The following is an 18,711-nucleotide window of genomic DNA, read 5'->3' on the forward strand; positions in this document are numbered from 1 at the left end:
TTCAGCGCTGTCTGTTGTCTCATCTGCCTGCTCTATAACAATCTACAATGTGATTTATAAATAGGTTCATATAGCTACCCCCACCACGTGTGCAGTATTCGGAATTCGGCTGCCACGAAGTCTTCGTGTTAACCCAAGAAGATCCTCGCACTAGCCGTGCTCGGCGTCAGCTTCTAGAAAAATAATGTTTGTATACTGCTTGTGATGCGCATATGCAGTGCCTGCTTCTAGCCATATCCTTGCGCCAAACGTAACAAGAAACACCAACCCGAGAGCCCGCGTGTACCCCTGAGCGAAGCTGCAAATGAACTGTGTGATTACTGAACGTGGAATGAAAATTGTGTTGTGAAATTCAACCTTAGCGCTAGTCTGGTTCACCTATCGCCATGCGTGTGCTGTGAATGTATGTATGGCAGCCCTCTCTAGATATATAAAAAGGCGCAAAAGCTGACACATCAGATGTTTTGAGCAGTTACCGTCACTTTTGCAGAAACCTGTACGTTGTAAGATAGCATTCTAAAAGACACGCTTCTCGTCCATTTTGTTGTCCTTTCTCTTGCACTGGTAATATACTCTGAACCTCTAACTAAAAGACCATATCAATACGCGCTATCCATAATGCAGGATCGTAGGCCCACGGCAGGCACACTTACCGTAGGGTTTTTCATCTTTCTGCTTAGCCTCGCACGCCGCTCACGGTTAGCTTGTTTTGTGGAAATGAAGACTATTATTATGGTATTAATGTTATTACATATTCTTGTTTCTTCACTGTAATTTATAGCAATCATCCGAATTTCTTAAGCTAGTCATGCATTTAACCTGTATTGGATCAACATTGTTACGACATTCTTATGGGAGTTGTTTCAAACTAGATTGCTCAGTCAGAGGAAGTACAAATGAAAGCCTCAAAGTCTATTCCAACTTTGTGTTCCTAAACAGATTATATTGGCAGAATTTTATGTCTGCTAGCAAATCCCTGCAATTCGATGTTCAGAGGTGGAAAATCTGATTCCTTTTCTTGCGGTCCAAAGGCTGCTTCAATGTCGATAGCAAGCTATAATTATTCATTTCAAAAGGGTTAAGCAATCGCTACATCTCTAAGCTTATCAATGCGTCTTGCTCCACGAACAATATTTTTTTTCTCCCTCTCATTGACAGCCATGGAATGAAATTGTCCGCTTTCATAAGTATCAAGATGAAAACATTCTGGAGTTAGTCCTCAGCATTTGTCTGCACCTTATACTGTGCATGTTTGTGTCAAGTTCTGGTGTTGCAATCGCAGTGATCTACGCATACTTCTATATTGCAACAAACAAACTTATTGAACTTTATTTTCAAATCTACAATGTGGCCATGCAGTAACGACGACATTATCAAGCAAAAAAAAATCCACATTCAGTGTGCGCGTTGCAATCTATGCGAGGTGAAGTTTTTTTCAAGTGGTCAGTTAAATGCTGTTAAAGTAACTGCGATATATACAATTTGTCTTATTTTCAACTATCCAACATGTCACCTTTTGCAAGGTTTGCTTATGCGCTGCATAGGTCCCAACCTTAATGTGATGTAATCCTTATGCACTACACTCTTCAAGAACTATACCGAAATGCAAACGGCAGTTAATGTAGATCCACACTGCGAGACATCAACACAGTGACGTTTGTTGAGCAAGGAATGGTTTGAAATGTATGCAGATGAATGAATGACATGTGCTTATGTACTTATTTATTCATATACCTCGCAGGCTGCAAGGTTGGAGCATTAGGTGAGGGAGAATAAAAAAGCAGTCACAAAAGGAACAAAAGCACAACATTAAGGAAAACCAGCAAAAAGTTTGCACCATTACAATGCAGCAAATAGCCCAACGTGGTTTACTGGCAGAACATTATACAATAATTAACAAACAATAGCAGAAAAAAGATTACTGCCCATACACCCTGTACAGATGGTAAACCAGCGAAGCTGAAATGTGGGGCCCCGGTGTTTATAGCTGGGTTAATTGCGATGGTTTATTGAAGTCTTGCTATATTATTGGTTATGTCTGTGTTTCTTGATGATGTTAGACACACGTTTCACGTCGGAGCTGCCACACACGTCCTGGGCAAGGTCACCATCATGAAAAGCGCAATGAGTGGTTCCTTGTGTTAATCCAGCGGGTCCATCAAAGTCTTTCGGAATTATGTTACACATTATTACACATGTTACGCTAAACAATGGCGCTTACCCTTACACTAGGGTTTTTGTGATCGGACCACGAGTGTTTCCCTTAGGCATAAAAGAATGAACACCTTTCTGCTATAGACCAAGACGATCATGAGGCGTACAAATGAATGGAAGTTTACTGAACATGTCGAGGTAATTCTGGTTGACAAGCAATAAATCGAACTTACACAAAAAGGAGAAGAAAAAGCTTATGTATGTCCATACAGTTCCCAAAAGCAAATCCATTCATCTCTGAAAGTGTAAGAGCGGCCATGCTGACACACGATTCTCCCAGTGTCTTTGCATCTACGGCTTCCATAATTTCTCTAGGCAGCCGATCTCTACAGAATGCTAGCTTCTTCTACAATGCAGTCTCGACATCTGAGCGTGCATTGTACAGGAAGAAGCTAGCATTCTGTGCAGATCGGCTGCCTAGAGAAATTATGGAAGCTGTACATCTAAACACGCTGGGAGAGTCTTGTCAGCATGGCCTCCGTATGAAATGGATGCATTTTCCATCAGGAAACACCCATTATTTTTTGCTTCTCCTTTCTGTGTATGTTTCGTTTATTGATTGTCAGCCAGCATTATTCAGCATTTACATAAAATTTTTGGTTGTTAGGTCATCTCGGTTTTAGTGTTCATTCTATGTGTTCTCTGGTGCCGTTTTCAGCCAGGCCATTCTTTATTTTTTTAGACGGCAACAAGACACTTTACTAGCCCGTATGATGCCTCTGTGTACCTTATCAAATCTTTCATTTGGCCAATGTGACAAGAGCGTACAATTTGAAGCAGTAAGAACAGGGTAGGCAAACTTGTAATTACAAGGCTGATTTTGAAAATGCAGTGATTTGTAAAGGTACCCAGAATGTAGTACATCAATAAAACCTGATAAAATCGAGTGTTTGATGAAACCAAACATAGGAAACGGAAAGGGAAAAAATATAGATATACAATCCAGGGAAAAAACATTGTGATCACCAAGCGCGCATGTGGCTACCTTCCAAGAAACTCGTCTTTTTTTTTTAATGGCTTGCAACTGGAAGAGTGTGCTTGCGTAAGCCAGCTGTCAGTTTATATTTTGGAATAAGAACAGTGTTTCTTGAAAGGTGCTGGCATGCAGGATTGGCAATTGTTATATTTTCTTTCCTGCACTTGGAATTTTTCTGCAATTTTTTTCTGTAGCGTTTTATTTATGTTTGGCTGCATCAAGCACCAGTTCTTATCTAGCCTTGAAAGATGTCATTTTTTTCTGGTAATTTGTATCAATCGCCACAATTTTACAACGAACCTTAGTTGAAAGTTAGTCCTTATCCATCACTAGTGTCGTCCTGCTAATAGTGCTTCATGCTAAGCACCCTTGCAACATTGGTGTTTGTGTGTATCTGTGTGCATTGCGTGCGCGCGCATAGATTTGGTTGTGAAATCGGACCCTTGTGCGGGGGTATCATGCCTCTTCTGTGCAGCCTCATGAATTTCTTACCTATAGTGCAACAGCAATACGATGGACAAGAACAAAGTGAACACGCACAGCACTTCGTTCTCGTCCGTTGTCGATTTGTTGTGTTTAAGTTAATAATGAATAGACACCAACTTGTCCAGCTTTCAGTTCTTAGGTCGGGCTTATAAGCTCGCTTGTGTCCTGGAATTTCTGCGTGCTTATGTATCCTGTAATTTATTTTTGTCCACGGGCTGGCAGGTGGCGTGTCAATCCCCTGATTTCCCTAACAATTCCGTGTGATGTACAGACCCAGACAGTTTCTAGTGAATTCATGCAGGTGGGCAAGGTGTTGAGGAGGGTGGAATTCGCACTGCAAGTGCTGTTTTGATTGCTTTCAGTTCAGCTTTTCTAGGAGTAGGATGCTCTGGAATGGTGCTCACTTATATGGGGTTTAATGTTATGTTGTGTCATACTACTGTTGCACTGCTATTGCCACATCGGTGTACTAAATTTGCCTGATGTTTGCTTGCAGCTTCATGATTAGCAACCTCATCTGTATGTTTGGAAGTTGCATATAGTCTCCTGGCCTAATTGTTTGCCGCCATATTGTACTGTATGGGCGTGTTGTGTTTCAAGTTCAGGTGCTGTCGAAGTTGTTCCTGAAGGGAGGGGTAGTCGTGTTTGCATCTCATATGCTAGGTGGCATATTTTCTTGGGACCAGGTTCTGGGCTCTTGAGGCAAATAATTTATGCTGCAGGCTGCAACTCTACTCTGTTTAGGTGCTTGTTTGTTTGCTTTTTATCATAGAGGTCTTCAAGCATGGTAAAGTTTGAAATACTTGTTATTACCCGGTGCTTGTATTCGAGGAGTTATCTTTTTTGTGCGCTGCTGGTAATTCATACCGCACAACACCTTAGACACAAGCATCGCATCCGCGATTTGTCACGGTATCCACTGGTCCATCCCCATCATTTCAAGATTCTTCTTTCCACCAGGAGTATAATTTGTGCCCAGGCATGGCATAAAGGTTTCACCCATGTACTGGCCCTGCCGTCATGGTCTTACACTAGCTCAACATTTGTGGATGTTGACTTGCGGGTAATGTCCAGCTATGCGGAGCACAGTGTGCAATCTGGGGCAGTTATTGATCCTAGTCTTTTTTTCCGACGTCATTGTAAGCTGACTTATCAGAACTGAAAGCAAGAGGCCAGACTGGGCAAGAAAGTATGCATTGTTGTCGCGAGCATGTTGCATCATTCTTGATTTTTGTGTAAGAGAGATTTCCCCTAGACTGTAGTACACCAGAGGCTGTAGTACTTCTTATAGTATTCCCGTCTTGTTGGTGTGGATGGGCCAAATGTACCTCCAACTCTCACCTGGAGTTATCTGTCTTTCAAAAAGTTACTGTTTAATTTGGGTGCTCTATCAGAATTTTTTCGGCCATTGTTCCTCTTTATGGAGTAGCATGAGGGTACTGCTGTTAAAAGCCTCCTCACTCTCTTCATTATCTCATAAGCGGTATTACACAATGTCCTGCAATAAAGTTTCTGCTGCTTATGACCCACTCGTATCTGCCGGAAGGGACAACTCTTAAAAAAGCTTTTCTTCGGGCTGTTTGTGCGACGTATCATGAGCATTCAAGTCATGACATCTATACATCTGTAGAACCAGCTTCCTGACACAGTACTTTCTATACCTGATTATACTTATTTGTGCAGTGCTGCTGAACAATACATATTAATACAAGGAATGTTTACACACTCGAATTATCACAAAAGATGGTTGTTTTACAATTGTACCCTCTGCTTTCGATTGGTGTTAGATTTTGCATAAGCATGCCCCCCTATGCAATAGTACATGGAAGTTTAAGGGTTCAATAAAAGGTGATGAACGAAACATAAGTACAAGAGCTTTTTTTTACCTATGACTCCCATTGAAATGTGACTTCCATGGCTGGCAAATCAACCCCTCGCCTTGTCGCCTTGTGTTAGCAGCAGAATGCTATAGCCACAGTGGCAGGTGAATAAATTGAAGAACATTATTTTTGCCTATAGATTCTTTTTCGTCCCTCTTTATTTAGGTAAAACTTGGAATAAGTTTGTAATTGCAAAAAAGCAGTTTCTGGTCCTTTATTGAATAAACCACGTATTGTGTGTAGTTGAAATGCAGAAATTGGTGCTAAAATCCCCGTGTGATGTGTTCTTGCAAGTAGCATGGTATTTGATTACTTATAAAAATAGTAATCACAGCGGATATCGCTAGATTGGTTCATAGACTAATATACGTGGTCACAAACTTATTCGAAACTGTTATTAAAAACATGTAATACATGAATGTTTTCGAACACTTGATCAGCTGTGAACGTGCAAGAACTGCTTGTACTTAAAAGATTCAGCGTTTCACAGGAGGGATGCAATTGGCTGACTTCACGGCACAGTTTTGATTTAGTTTTCTTTAACGTGTCGTTTTCTACTGCACTATCCCCACAAGAACAGGCTGTTAGCCTGCTTTTCGCATTGTTGCACGAGTTTTACATGACGGTGCAGTAGAGTACGTTGTCACTGTGCTACTATAGCAAGTGAATAATTTTCTTACTTTACTAGCTGTACAGTTACTTACATTTCAAAGCAAATCATAATACAGGTGCTGTAAGGATACAAAGTCCGCAACATATTCAATGCTTATTGATTTCTGTGCAAGAAAAAAAATTATCCGGAGAAGAGGTGACAATTAAGGTGCATCTAATATTCGAACACAAATTAACGGTGCTGTTTATTCAAGCCACGGATTTACGGCTGTCATAGAAAATTCGTTACAATAACCTACACTTTTGCTCCGTCAATTTTAATCAGTGAGGTAATATAACCTTTCCCGATGCATCGGGATATTGACGCTTGAAAAGCATCAAGAAAATGCAACTGAACGGTCCCGCGGTCAGCACAACGCTGAAACTTCGGGTACTTTGCTCTCTTGTCATTTGCCCTTGCCGAGGTTCAAATTATTTAAGCTGCACCGTACGCGCGATTTTTGTGTGGTATTCAACAAAAGAAAATTGTGAAGGCCCCAAAAGCCCATCTTGTCTCGAGGTAACTTGCAAAGGCATACGAAGCAAAGGTGAAAATGCACTTCATTTACTGCGTAGCGTGTCACCAAACTCGAAGAAACGGGAGGATGAAATCTTGGGTACAAGTTTTTTTTCTCCCTCTGCGTACGTACCGAATTCGGTAATCCACGTCTCCACGCATTGCACCTGTTGAACAAGACGCCATTTCCTAAAACAAACCGGCGAAATAGCTCTCCGCACAATTTCGACGTAAAACAGCAGCGATTGCTGCGACGGTGCAGCCAACCGGTTTGTCCCAGCCGAGAATCGGGGGCTCGGCTCTGCGACTGCGATTTTTGTCGCAAACGACGGATCTCGCACTTCTCGTGCGCCGGAAATCGCATCATCTGAAACAGGCTTAAAACGCGCCTAGAGCGTTCCTATGTTTGCTATCCCAATAATATAACAAGATGACAGTCCTTTCAGTCGAAAGTGCTTCGTTTTCCGATTTTTTTTTCTGCTCCAAATCAATTCATTGCTCTCCGAAAGCATCCTAAAATGTTTCACTCATAACCAAATACGTCAAGAAAATAATCTTTCTTGTTTTCGGCTTATACAAGTCGCATAAAAAAAATTCAGAGGGCAGAGCTTCTAATGAAAAGAAAAGCCAACACTTTGAAAAGCCATCTCAAGAAGAAGTACCTTCTTAACATTGGCTATGGAAAATGAGCATTAACGAGAGGGTGGCAGGTCTTGTTGTGAAACTTAATAAGAGGTACAAAATGAAGCTTGTACAGGTCTACGCCCCTACATCCAGTCATGATGACCAGGAAGTCGAAAGCTTCTATGAAGACGTGGAATCGGCGATGGGTAGAGTGAAAACTAAATACACCATACTAATGGGTGACTTTAATGCCAAGGTAGGCAAGAAGCAGGCTGGAGAAAAGGCAGTGGGGGAATATGGCATAGGCACTAGGAATATCAGGGGGAGTTATTAGTGGAGTTTGCGGAACAGAATAATATGAGGATAATGAATACCTTCTTCCGCAAGCGGGATATCCGAAAGTGGACGTGGAGGAGCCCGAACGGCGCGACTAGAAATGAAACAGACTTCATACTCTGCGCTAACCCTGGCATCATACAAGATGTGGACATGCTCGGCAAGGTGCGCTGCAGTGACCACAGGATGGTAAGAACTCGAGTTAGCCTAGACCTGAGAAGGGAACGGAAGAAACTGGTACATAAGAAGCCGATCAATGAGTTAGTGGTAAGACGGAAAATAGAGGAATTCCAGATCAAGCTACAGAACAGGTTTTCGGCTTTAACTCAGGAAGAGGACCTTAGTGTTGAAGTAATGAACGACAATCTTGTGGGCATCATTAAGGAGTGTGCAATGGAAGTCGGTGGTAACTCCGTTAGGCAGAATACCAGTAAACTATCGCAGGAGACGAAAGATGTGATCAAGAAGCGCCAATGTATGAAAGCCTCTAACCGTATAGCTAGAATAGAACTGGCAGAACTTTCGAAGTTAATCAACAAGCGTAAGACAGCTGACATAAGGAAGTACAATATGAATAGAATTGAACATGCTCTCAGAAACGGAGGAAGCCTAAAAACAGTGAAGAAGAAACTAGGAATTGGCAAGAATCAGATGTATGCGTTAAGAGACAAAGTCGGCAATATCATTACTAATATGGATGAGATAGTTCAAGTGGCTGAGGAGTTCTAAAGAGATATATACAGTACCAGTGGCCCCCACGACGATAATTAAAGAGAAAATAGTATAGAGGAATTCGAAGTCCCACAGGTAATGCCGGAAGAAGTAAAGAAAGCATTGGGAGATATGGAAAAGGGGAAGACAGCTGGGGAGGATCAGGCAACAGCGGAATTTTTGAAGGATGGTGGGCAGATTGTTCTAGAGAAACGCAATACCTCATAACATCGAGCGTACGGGAATCTTGCAAAACGCTAACATAATCCTAATACATAAGAAAGGGGACGCCACAGACTTGAAAAATTATAGACCGATCAGCCTACTGTCCGTTGCCTACACACTATTTACTATGGTAATGGCAAATAGAATCAGGAACACCTTAGACTTCTGTCAAGCAAAGGACCAGGCAGGATGCCGTAAAGGCTACTCAACAATAGATCATATTCACACTATTAATCAGGTGATAGAAAAATAAGCGGAATATAACCAACCCTTATATATAGCTTTCATTGATTACGAGAAAGCATTTGATTCTGTCGAAACCTCAGCAGTCATGGAGGCATTACGGAATCAGGGTGTAGACGAGCCGTATGTAAAAATACTGAAAGATATCTATAGCGGCTCCACAGCCACCGTAGTCCTCCACAAAGAAAGCAACAAAATCCCTATAAAGAAAGGCGTCATACAGGGAGACACGATCTCTCCAATGCTATTCACAGCGTGTTTACAGGAGGTATTCAGAAACCTGGATTGGGAAGAAATGGGGATAAAAGTTAATGGAGAATACCTTGGTAACTTGCGATTCGCTGGCGATATTGCCTTGCTTAGTAACTAAGGGGACTAACTGCAATGCATGCTCACTGACCTGGAGAGGCAAAGTAGAAGAGTGGGTCTAAAAGTTAATCTGCAGAAAACTAAAGTAATGTTTAACAGTTTTGGAAGAGAACAACAGTTTACGATAGGTAGTGAGGCACTGGAAGTGGTAAGGGAATACATCTACTTAGGGCAGGTAGTGACTGCGGATCCGGATCATAAGACTGAAATAATCAGAAGAATAAGAATGGGCTGGGGTGCGTTTGGCAGGCATTCTCAGATCATGAACAGCAGATTGCCGTTATCCCTCAAGAGAAAAGTTTATAACAGCGGTGTCTTACCAGTACTCACGTGCGGGGCAGAAACCTGGAGGCTTACGAAAAGGGTTCTACTTAAATTGAGGACGACACAACGAGCTATGGAAAGAAGAATGATAGGTATAACGTTAAGGTATAAGAAAAGAGCAGATTGGGCGAGGGAACAAACGCGAGTAATGACATCTTAGTTGAAATCAAGAAAAAGAAATGGGCATGAGCAGGATATGTAATGAGGAGGGAAGATAACCAATGGTCATTAAGGGTTACGGACTGGATTCCAAGAAAAGGGAAGCGTAGCAGGGGAGGGCAGAAAGTTAGGTGGGCGGATGGGATTAAGAAGTTTTCAGGGGCGGCATGGCCACAATTAGTACATGACCGGGGTTATTGGAGAAATATGGGACAGGCCTTTGTCCTGCAGTGGGTCTAACCAGGCTGATGATGATGATGATGATGATGATGATGGAAAATAATTAAAGCTGATATTACTCATTTCAGGAGGGGCCAGTTGCCTAATTTGGGAAATTATCACTGATGAAGACGCACAGCCCAGCGGATGCACGCCTATGCTGCTACCGATTTGCGGATCTGACTTCTACGATATGACAACTGATGTTCCTGCTTGCAGAAGAAAAGACGCTGCGGAAAGAAGAGCTGAAAAGCTTGCCAACCAAGCATTAACAGAAGAACGTTTTGCGATCTCTCAACTGTAGTTGTTAGTTCACATAGACTAATAAATAAAGTTGAGATTATTATGTTTACTTTAGCAGAAATTTGAAGCAATAAACTCGACTCACCTACTTTGAGATTGAACTGAGTAAGTAAAGATGTTACTTTGGTCAACTAGAACGACAGAACGTGCGACCTATACATCGTCTTCGCTTTGCAAGTCATATTCTAATATAAAGTCCATAAAAAAGCTGCCCAAAAATAAACCGAGCGCAAAGAGCACCGTCTTCAAGGAACTGTGCATCCTGCTTAAACGATGAGCTGGTGGCACGTCATTTTCCAATAAACTGCAGTAATACTTGACTAAAATTTTAAGTATGTTGGCACCAGCTGCGTGTACCGATGCATTTGACGTATGCCTGCAAATAACTGTGATATAGGATATACGTTCAAACCTTATGTAACGACACATATTATAAAGCTGTAGACTGCCACCTCACCATGTCTTGTGCAAGTTCATCGTAACCATGGCAAGAGCGCAAGGAAACCAAATTTCTTTTTATCACTTCGACAGCGTATTGTCTTGAATAAGGCGTAATTTTTGTTAACAAGTTTGAAACCTGTGTGACACTGGAAATCGCCGAAGCTAAGGGATTTATAGACTGGAGGAATTATGTATCAGCATCGCCTCTTCCAAGCTTTCAGACAAATAGCATATCCAGCTTTTCTGGACACATACCAACCAGCGCCCCAAGCGACCCCTGCATGAAGCTAGCGCGTTTTCAATGGAACGAGCGGGTTTTTCGCGAATAACTGAAGCTGCAGATGGATTATCGAAAGAATCAACTGACAGGCATGTTCTGAAAGAATATCCACACTAACCAAATGCAGTGACCACGCTGTGGCAAGCAAAAAGAATTTTTTTCCCAGAGTGGTTAAGGATTCAGAAATTGAAGCCTGTGGAAACAACGAAAATGTCTACTAAATTTTCCGGACAGAAACGGTACCTGCGATAAAACTAGTCCTTTATAGTAATAGTCGCTAAAGCGTATATACTCCGGAGATTCAGCTTTCGATTCAAGCCTATCTTTACTCTCTACACAAGCGTAACACTGTTCCCATAGGCGACTTTTTAAACACAGTCGCGCAAGTTCGCGTGCTATATTTAAAACTCTAGCGTATTACTTGCGTAAGGGTTGCAAACCGCGGCCATGTCGTTTAATCGCTCGTACCTATGGTTCCGCATCATGTTGGCAGTGATTCAATACCATCCTGCGTGTTACATTTTTTAACGCCACACAGGACTATGTTCCACAGTCTCCCATCACATGGCCTAAACAAAATACTCAAGATTTGGTTGCAGTAATGGTTTTTTCAGGAGTGCTTCTCAAATAATAAATTTTCTATCTTTACTTCCTAAAACGTAACAGTGCGTTGCTCATTTGTCAAGTCATTGCTTTCCTTATGTGATTTTATTCCTTAGACAACATAACAAAAAGCATGCGCATGTCCTTGTGTTACATAAAAGAATACGATTGTGCGTTGTAGCATCGACATACTCAGGAGTGCTGTACATTTCACCTTTACCATCTAAAGAAACTTCGGGGCAATACACATGCATACTTGAATGGGCAACATTTTAAACAATTTTATTCCTATACAATAGCCGAGTATCAAGAAGTTTGTTCTCTCCCTATAACTATAAGGGGTTCCTTATAAGGGGAAAAACGGGGTCCCTTATAACAACATATGCATTTATGGCACTTAGTCGGAACATTGATCGTGGCGGGTTAAACGAGTACTTTGATCGGAGACGGACGGTTGTCAGATGACAGGAGCAAATGGCTGTGCAGCCTCTCCGCAGAGGGCTCATTTCTCGTTCAACGGGCTCTTTCGTACACGTACTCCGAGATCTTTGCGGTATAGTTACCCTCATCCTCCACGCCATGTGAAGAGCAAGGCCACTTAGCTTCCGCATAAGGAACAAACTTCTGCTAAATGATTTTCGAGCGTTCTTTGAAGGATGCACTCCTTCGAATGGTCACAGGACAAGGATTCTAAAAATGGCTCAGACAGAATTCAGAATTCAGGATTCAGAATGGCTCCTACAGGCTCGACGTTTCAGAGCTTTTCTGGAGACGCAGCTTCGCAGCACCTATGAGTCACACACAGTGGAAATGCAATTCGAAAATTATCTGCGCCGGGCAGACCAATTAACAGAGTTGCACTGGAATCTTCAGCTGAAGCATCTACGTGACTGGGTGTGCAAAGCTCGCGTGAATGCGACCTGCACCATGCATATATCGCAAGCACTCTGCCTCCCTGAACCTGTGCGTGACGTCTTGGGGCTCGGACCAAAGTTTCCGCTGCAACCTCCGAAGAAAAAGCCTGAAATTTTATCTATTGTGCGTCAGGTCTCCAGACGTGCTCCAGAGGACGAGACCATGAGGATCGACTCCAAAGGTGTAGACGCCTTGAAAAGCTCTAAGCCTCCACTTCATAAATTACCTATCGAACATATAGAATCCTACTAGTTACAGCATGATCTGTGTGTGCTGCCAGCTAATAAAGAAGGCGGATTCGCAGTCTTTTCAAATAAAGATTTGAATAAGCAAGCAAAAAAGGCTATTTCGGCAGTTTTTAATGAGCGAAATGACAGTTCTTGTACGAATTCAGAGCGAAAGCACAACAATTGTGTAAAAAGATGAATCTGCAAAGTGTGATGAGTAGCATCAATATGAGCAAAAAGGATCGTCTGGAATTATTTTTCAGCGCTAAGACTCACAAAAAAGGTGTACCGATCAAGGTGATAGTTTATGAGAGCGACAAATGGCAGAAATCTGTCGCATTGTACGTACAAGAAAACTGAACTTGCTAGACATCAATGGCCCTTTCCTGACAAAAAGGTCCGCGGATATCTTCAATTTTGTAAGAGCTCTTGGACATCAAGGTTTAAAAGCCTTCTCCACAGACGTTAAAGACCTTTATTATTCTCTGCCACAATCATAATTATTAACCTGTATTGACAGTTGCATCGATGAATATGATGTTGTTAGGTTTAGTACAGAAGCAGGTGCATCCATTGAACATTCTTTAGAATTGCTTAGGTTTTATTTGTCGTCTACGTTTATTAAAAACAATGGTACCCTGTATCTGCAGAAACAGGGAGCGTGTATAAGTTCTTGCCTAGCACCAGTGCTAAGTAAACTGTTTTAGCCAAAACGGACAGAAACTTGTCACAGCGCCTTCACGAATGAAAGCTTTCAGATATGTTGATGACATTTAGTTCTTATTGACTCTACACCGACTTGTCTCATTAATCAATGTGCTCCCGTTCTTACCGTTATTCGTGACTGTGTTAACCCACTAGTAGTGACCTTTGAAATGCCATGTGACGGGAGGATTAGATTCCTTGACATAAGGTTGGTGCTCACCGATAACAGAACCTGTTGGTGTTACGAACGTAGGGCAAGTAAGCCAATTTTACCATTTCATTCCGTGCATACGAAGCTTGTGAAGAGGGGAATCGCGAAGATGTGTTTCAGCGAAACATTGAAGAAACCATGCCAGTACCTAATGCATGATAGCTTCGGATGGCAAGCCTCGCGTTTAAGCAGCTCTGTTTACCCGAGCCACGTGCTTGTGTCAGTCGCAGGACCACTCAAGAAGGCACAGGAAAGCAGTTCGGGACAGATGCATCGTACAGGCGCTGACATAAAAAAAGAAAAGGTTGCTGTCATTCCCTGCATACACGGGGTCTCCCATACATTAAGAGGAAGCTTTAGGTCGGGTGCCCCTATTTAAATACATGTAAAAGGAGAATTCGTTTTTCTCGGCAACCACTGCACCAAATTTGACGAGGCTTGCTTCATTTAAAAGAAAAACTTAAAATCTAGGGACCATTCGTTTCGAATATTGATTTGGGCAGTAAATTTTTTATTAAAAGTGAGCGAACATTGCTAATTTTAAGAAAACAAAACATCCAAGTTTACGACTCTAACTAAACAATGAAAAACGACATCATAATTTTGTGAATTTCCCCTGATGGTACATCTGAAGTGGACAAAATTGATATGTGACACATGAATCTAAAAAAATATTGTAATATGGAAATAGACCTTTTGCTGAACCCTAGTACAGAACGTAACAAGTTCACGTAAGGTAGAATTGACCCATAGAATTGACACTTGGAATTTTTCCGCTTTGTATGATCTAATGGATTCCGTTTACAGAACTTCGATATCTGTTGTTGATGCAGTCTTATTCATTTGTAAACTTCCGCTTCTGTATTTTTTTTCAAACTTTTGCATTTTTAAAAATTTATGCAACACACTTCATGCCCTAATTCAAGATTCCGCTTCCAGCAATAACTAGAATTTAATTTTTGCTCTCACATGCAACATAACTCACCAAAATCGGCCAAAGCGTTATCTCGCAAAAATATTTATGCTTTTTCCATGTATTTGAGTAGGCCACGTCGGAGTTGGGGCTGAGCAGGAGCTTCCGCTTAAAGAAGATTGCTGGAACGAGCGGCACCAACGTTGTATTTTCGACGCCGAATAAATTGGTCGGCCTGTGTAGAAACACAGCGCCAGAAACAATAGCACGTACCACATGCGAAAAGAAATATAAAAAAAAATTCCTTTATTGTATCAGGGGTTTGGTATACCACCTTCCTCTCTGGTGTGGACGACCCTACAATGACCAAAGCGGTAGATGCATAAGTGACTGGCTACCAGAACACAATAAGAAAGCAAAAAACGTGGCTGCTGACGGCTTTTTTGCCATCCATTGCCAGAGGTGCAAATGCAAACCTAGATTTAAAGAAACAGCCAACAAAAGTAGAAGCAGGTGTGAGATGAGGCGCTTGATAATATAAGCTAGACATATATAAACATTTGGTGACGCAAGCGTCAGTAAACCTTCCATTTCATTGTCCTCAAAAGAGCTCGATTATCGCTTAACGTGTACATGTCTATCAATATGTGAGTCGAAAAAGTGCTTGCGTGTGGTTCCCCGGGTTTTGTGTGTGTGTGTGTGTGTGTGTGTGTGTGTGTGTGTGTGTGTGTGTGTGTGTGTGTGTGTTTGCGTGTGCTTGTTCATTTTAACCAAAATTTTACACGTCTTGTATGACGTTTCAAGGGTGTATTTATAGCGACGAGAACTGGAAATAAATCTATTGTTGAAAGTTAGCGCTCTGTGTGAGATGTGCCTTTTTGTCGTGCTTGTTCAGCTTGCGCAACAGCAAAATAATATAGGTCGCTTAATGGCGAATTGCACCCCCGCCGCGGGTCGGCCTAGCATCACAGTACCTTTGGGATCGCCCAACGTATGGGGAGTTCTTACTGCTAGCGTCGCCTCCGCCGCGGGTTTTCCCGGAATTGCACTATCTTCGGGATATTGTTCTACACACTGACAGGATAGTGGCGAAAGTAGCCCTTAACAATTTCAGCATAGCGAAAGGATTTCAACAAGAGCGAACACAAGGCTAAAAGTGGCAACAGGAAATTCGTCACGCTAGTAATATTCATGACCATTTGCTGCCGCAAGCACCGCAAGAAGCTCTGAAACGAATTTAACAGACACGGTTTTATGTTTTTTTTATTCTCTCTCGGCAAAACTAAACATCTCTGCGTATAAATTAAGTAATTCTTTGAGCCTTACTTTTCTTTCGTTACCTAGTGACAGGCCAATCACGCGGCAGATGAATGCGCCAATCGCCAGACACGACACCGAAGCGAGCGAGGCCGGCGGCGCGTGTAAGCGTTGGCCTGTTCGGCGACCCTCCTGCCTCTTTTTTATTTTATTTTTTTGGATTTAGCCTGGTTTGTTGGGCTCCCGGCGAATTCTCGTGCTCCTTCTGCGGTAGGGCTGGAAGAAGGAGCTGTGCCTGGCCTTCCAGCACAGTAAGGAACTAATCACCAAGGGGTTAGTGCTAGCGCGCTTCGATCCGGCCAAGCCTGTCGTCCAGGTCGTAGATGCGTCGCCGTATGGCGTGGGAGTCGTCCTGGCGGACCGCGAGAAGGATGGTCATGAATGGCCGATTTTGTTTGCTTCTCGTCATCTTCATGCTGCAAAACAACGTTACAGCCAGTCGTAAAAGGAAGGCCTGGTCCTCATGTTCGGGGTCGAATGCTTCCACCGGTACCTGTGGGGCCGGAAGTTCAAGGTGGTCAGAGACCACAATACGGTGTTGGGGCTGCTGGAGCCTGACAAGGCGGTTCCCGTGCAAGCATCACCTCGAGTCGTACGCTGGGATGGGGCTGGCAGCCTACGGCTACCACCTGGTCTGCGGTGTAGGAAGGACCTGGGACCTACTGATGTCCTGAGCTACCTGCCCCTGCCAGAGGTGCCTGCTGCTTTTCCAGAATCTGCTGAAGTGTTCATGCTGAAGCACGCATACCTGGAGGTACTCTCGAGATCTGCAGTATCGCAAGCGACCACCCGAGACTCAGTCCTGTCTGAGGTGGTCAAGGCGGTGTACCGTGGGGTGCAGTTGCTTCAGCAGGTATAAAGGTACAAGGCCGCTGAGTTGAGCAGGTAGCTGGGCTGCCTACTGTGGGGATCCAGGGTGGTCATCCCACGAAGTCTCCGGTCCAGGCTCCTGCAGTTGCTGCACGCGGATCATCCTGGCTTGGAAAAGACCAAGAAGGTCGCCCGGTCCCATGTTTGGTGGCATGTCGTGGACCAACCCATCACTCACATGGTTCATAGATGCCAAGCCTGCCAGGAGCATCAGTGTTCTTCACGTCATGTGGAAATCACTCCCTGGACGTTTCCCCAGAGACCCTCTTCTTGCCAGCATCTGAATTTTCGAGGGCCCTTCAAGGGCATTACTGCCGCTGGTGGAAGACTGCTTTTCGAAGTGGGTGGTGGTTCTAGCTGTTACCACTCTGTCAGCAGGTGCGACGATCGCAGTGCTCCGACAGGTTTTCGCCGCGCAGGTGTTGCCGGACATCATCGTGTCCGACAATAGTCCTGCTTTTCCCAGCACAGAGTACCTGGCCTGGCTGACGAAGAAGGAATCCGCCGGATGAGCGTTTCCTCGTACCACGCTGCTTCAAATGGTGCCGCCGAGAGGTTGGTGATGACTATCAAGGACAAGCTAACCTAGGGTGCCGTCCCAGGCCTTTCCTGGAGTCGGGAGCTCCAATCTTTGCCAGGAACTCCCGTCCTGGCCGACATTGGTTCGCCGGAGAGGTGGTATCTGCTGCCAGTGCCTCATTGCTGCTTGTCCGCATGCTTCATGCGACCACGTGGCACCAGCACGCAGACCATGTTAGGCCTTGTCCCTAGACCTGGCTAGCACCCTCAACTGCCACTTTAGAAGTCCAGCCTGCAGGAGGACCAGTAGCAAGACCAGTCGCTTCCAGCGAAGAAACGTCCACCTCGGAGGCGGCAAGCGTGGCCAGTGTTGTGGCACCCCTTGCACCAGAATCAAGCCCGCACCACTCTCAAGGCCGGCCATTGCGGACCTTCCCGACGGAGCGAGGCTGGCTCAGGCAGCACCCATCGTTTCATCCACCGGCCAGTCAACACTGGTGCCCAGGTAGTGTATTCGGCTGGAGAGGCCATCGGAAAGTTACTCCGCTGGATAACAGACGCCGCCAACTCGGCGAGGATGGCGGCAAAGCCTTGACCGGGCATGAGCCTATTTGATACATTCAGTCTGGGTGTTTTTTTTTGTATGAAAAAAACAAAATGCAGCAATGGGCATAGCGAGCATGTGGAGCCCACTCGGGTATAATCTTCGTTCGCCCGCCAGGCGCGGTGGGCCACATTGGTCACCGCACCAAATTAACACCGACTAGCACAGGTGCTCGGCGGTTAGTCATCGCTCCTCACCACCACGCTGAGGAGCGTCACTCTTATGGAGGGTGCCTAGAGCCCCCCTCGGCCACAATCCCGGGCGGATGACGACACAATACTATAATTATATCCCCGATATACTTCTATCCCCGATTCTCCTATGGGCTTTTATGACCTACCGCAGCAGCTGCAAATGAAAAAAAAAAACATCTCTTCAGTTAATATGGACACATGAACAAGTTGGTTTTTCACCTTGAGGCATCAGGCATGACACAAGGATAGTGCAAACTGTCGCTGTGTTGTCGTCTGTTAGCACCTTATTGCCGGAGCTGCTAAGAATAATACGTTACATATTCCACGAGATCAGGTGCAACTATGGACCTGATATATGCATTACTTGCAGTTACAGGTCAAAATACCATCACGCGACTGGTAATATACGCGAAGGGAGACCGCTATTTACCATCATTGTGCATTAATAAATGCGGGAGTTGTTGTTCCTGATATTTTATTTTATTTGTTTGCAACTCTGATGTTCCATCTCGAAAATGCAGTCGCAATGTAGACAAGTAAATATCGAAAGCCAAAAAGGTTACCCACAAGTCCTCACACTTATTGTATTCAAGTGGTGTCCGACTGTCAGAGACATCACAAAGAATGCTGGCAGTTCGAGGAATGTGAAAGTCGCCACATGCGACACTTTGTTCG

General features: G+C 43.8%; 1 protein-coding gene across 2 annotated transcripts in view; it reads left to right on the forward strand.

Moving 5' to 3' along the window:
* LOC129384356 (uncharacterized) overlaps positions 1 to 10,331 on the forward strand; it is a 121,823-nt gene extending 111,492 nt beyond the window's left edge. For both annotated transcript variants that reach the window (XM_055069738.1, XM_055069739.1), the window contains one exon: positions 10,024 to 10,331. In XM_055069738.1, the coding sequence (XP_054925713.1) occupies positions 10,024 to 10,238 (215 nt within the window). In that variant the 3' untranslated portion in view covers positions 10,239 to 10,331. The remainder of the gene's footprint in view (positions 1 to 10,023) is intronic.
* Positions 10,332 to 18,711: the final 8,380 nt, after the last annotated feature.

Source organism: Dermacentor andersoni, chromosome 8 (genome assembly GCF_023375885.2).
Source record: "Dermacentor andersoni chromosome 8, qqDerAnde1_hic_scaffold, whole genome shotgun sequence".
NCBI classification, from domain to species: Eukaryota; Metazoa; Arthropoda; class Arachnida; order Ixodida; family Ixodidae; genus Dermacentor; species Dermacentor andersoni.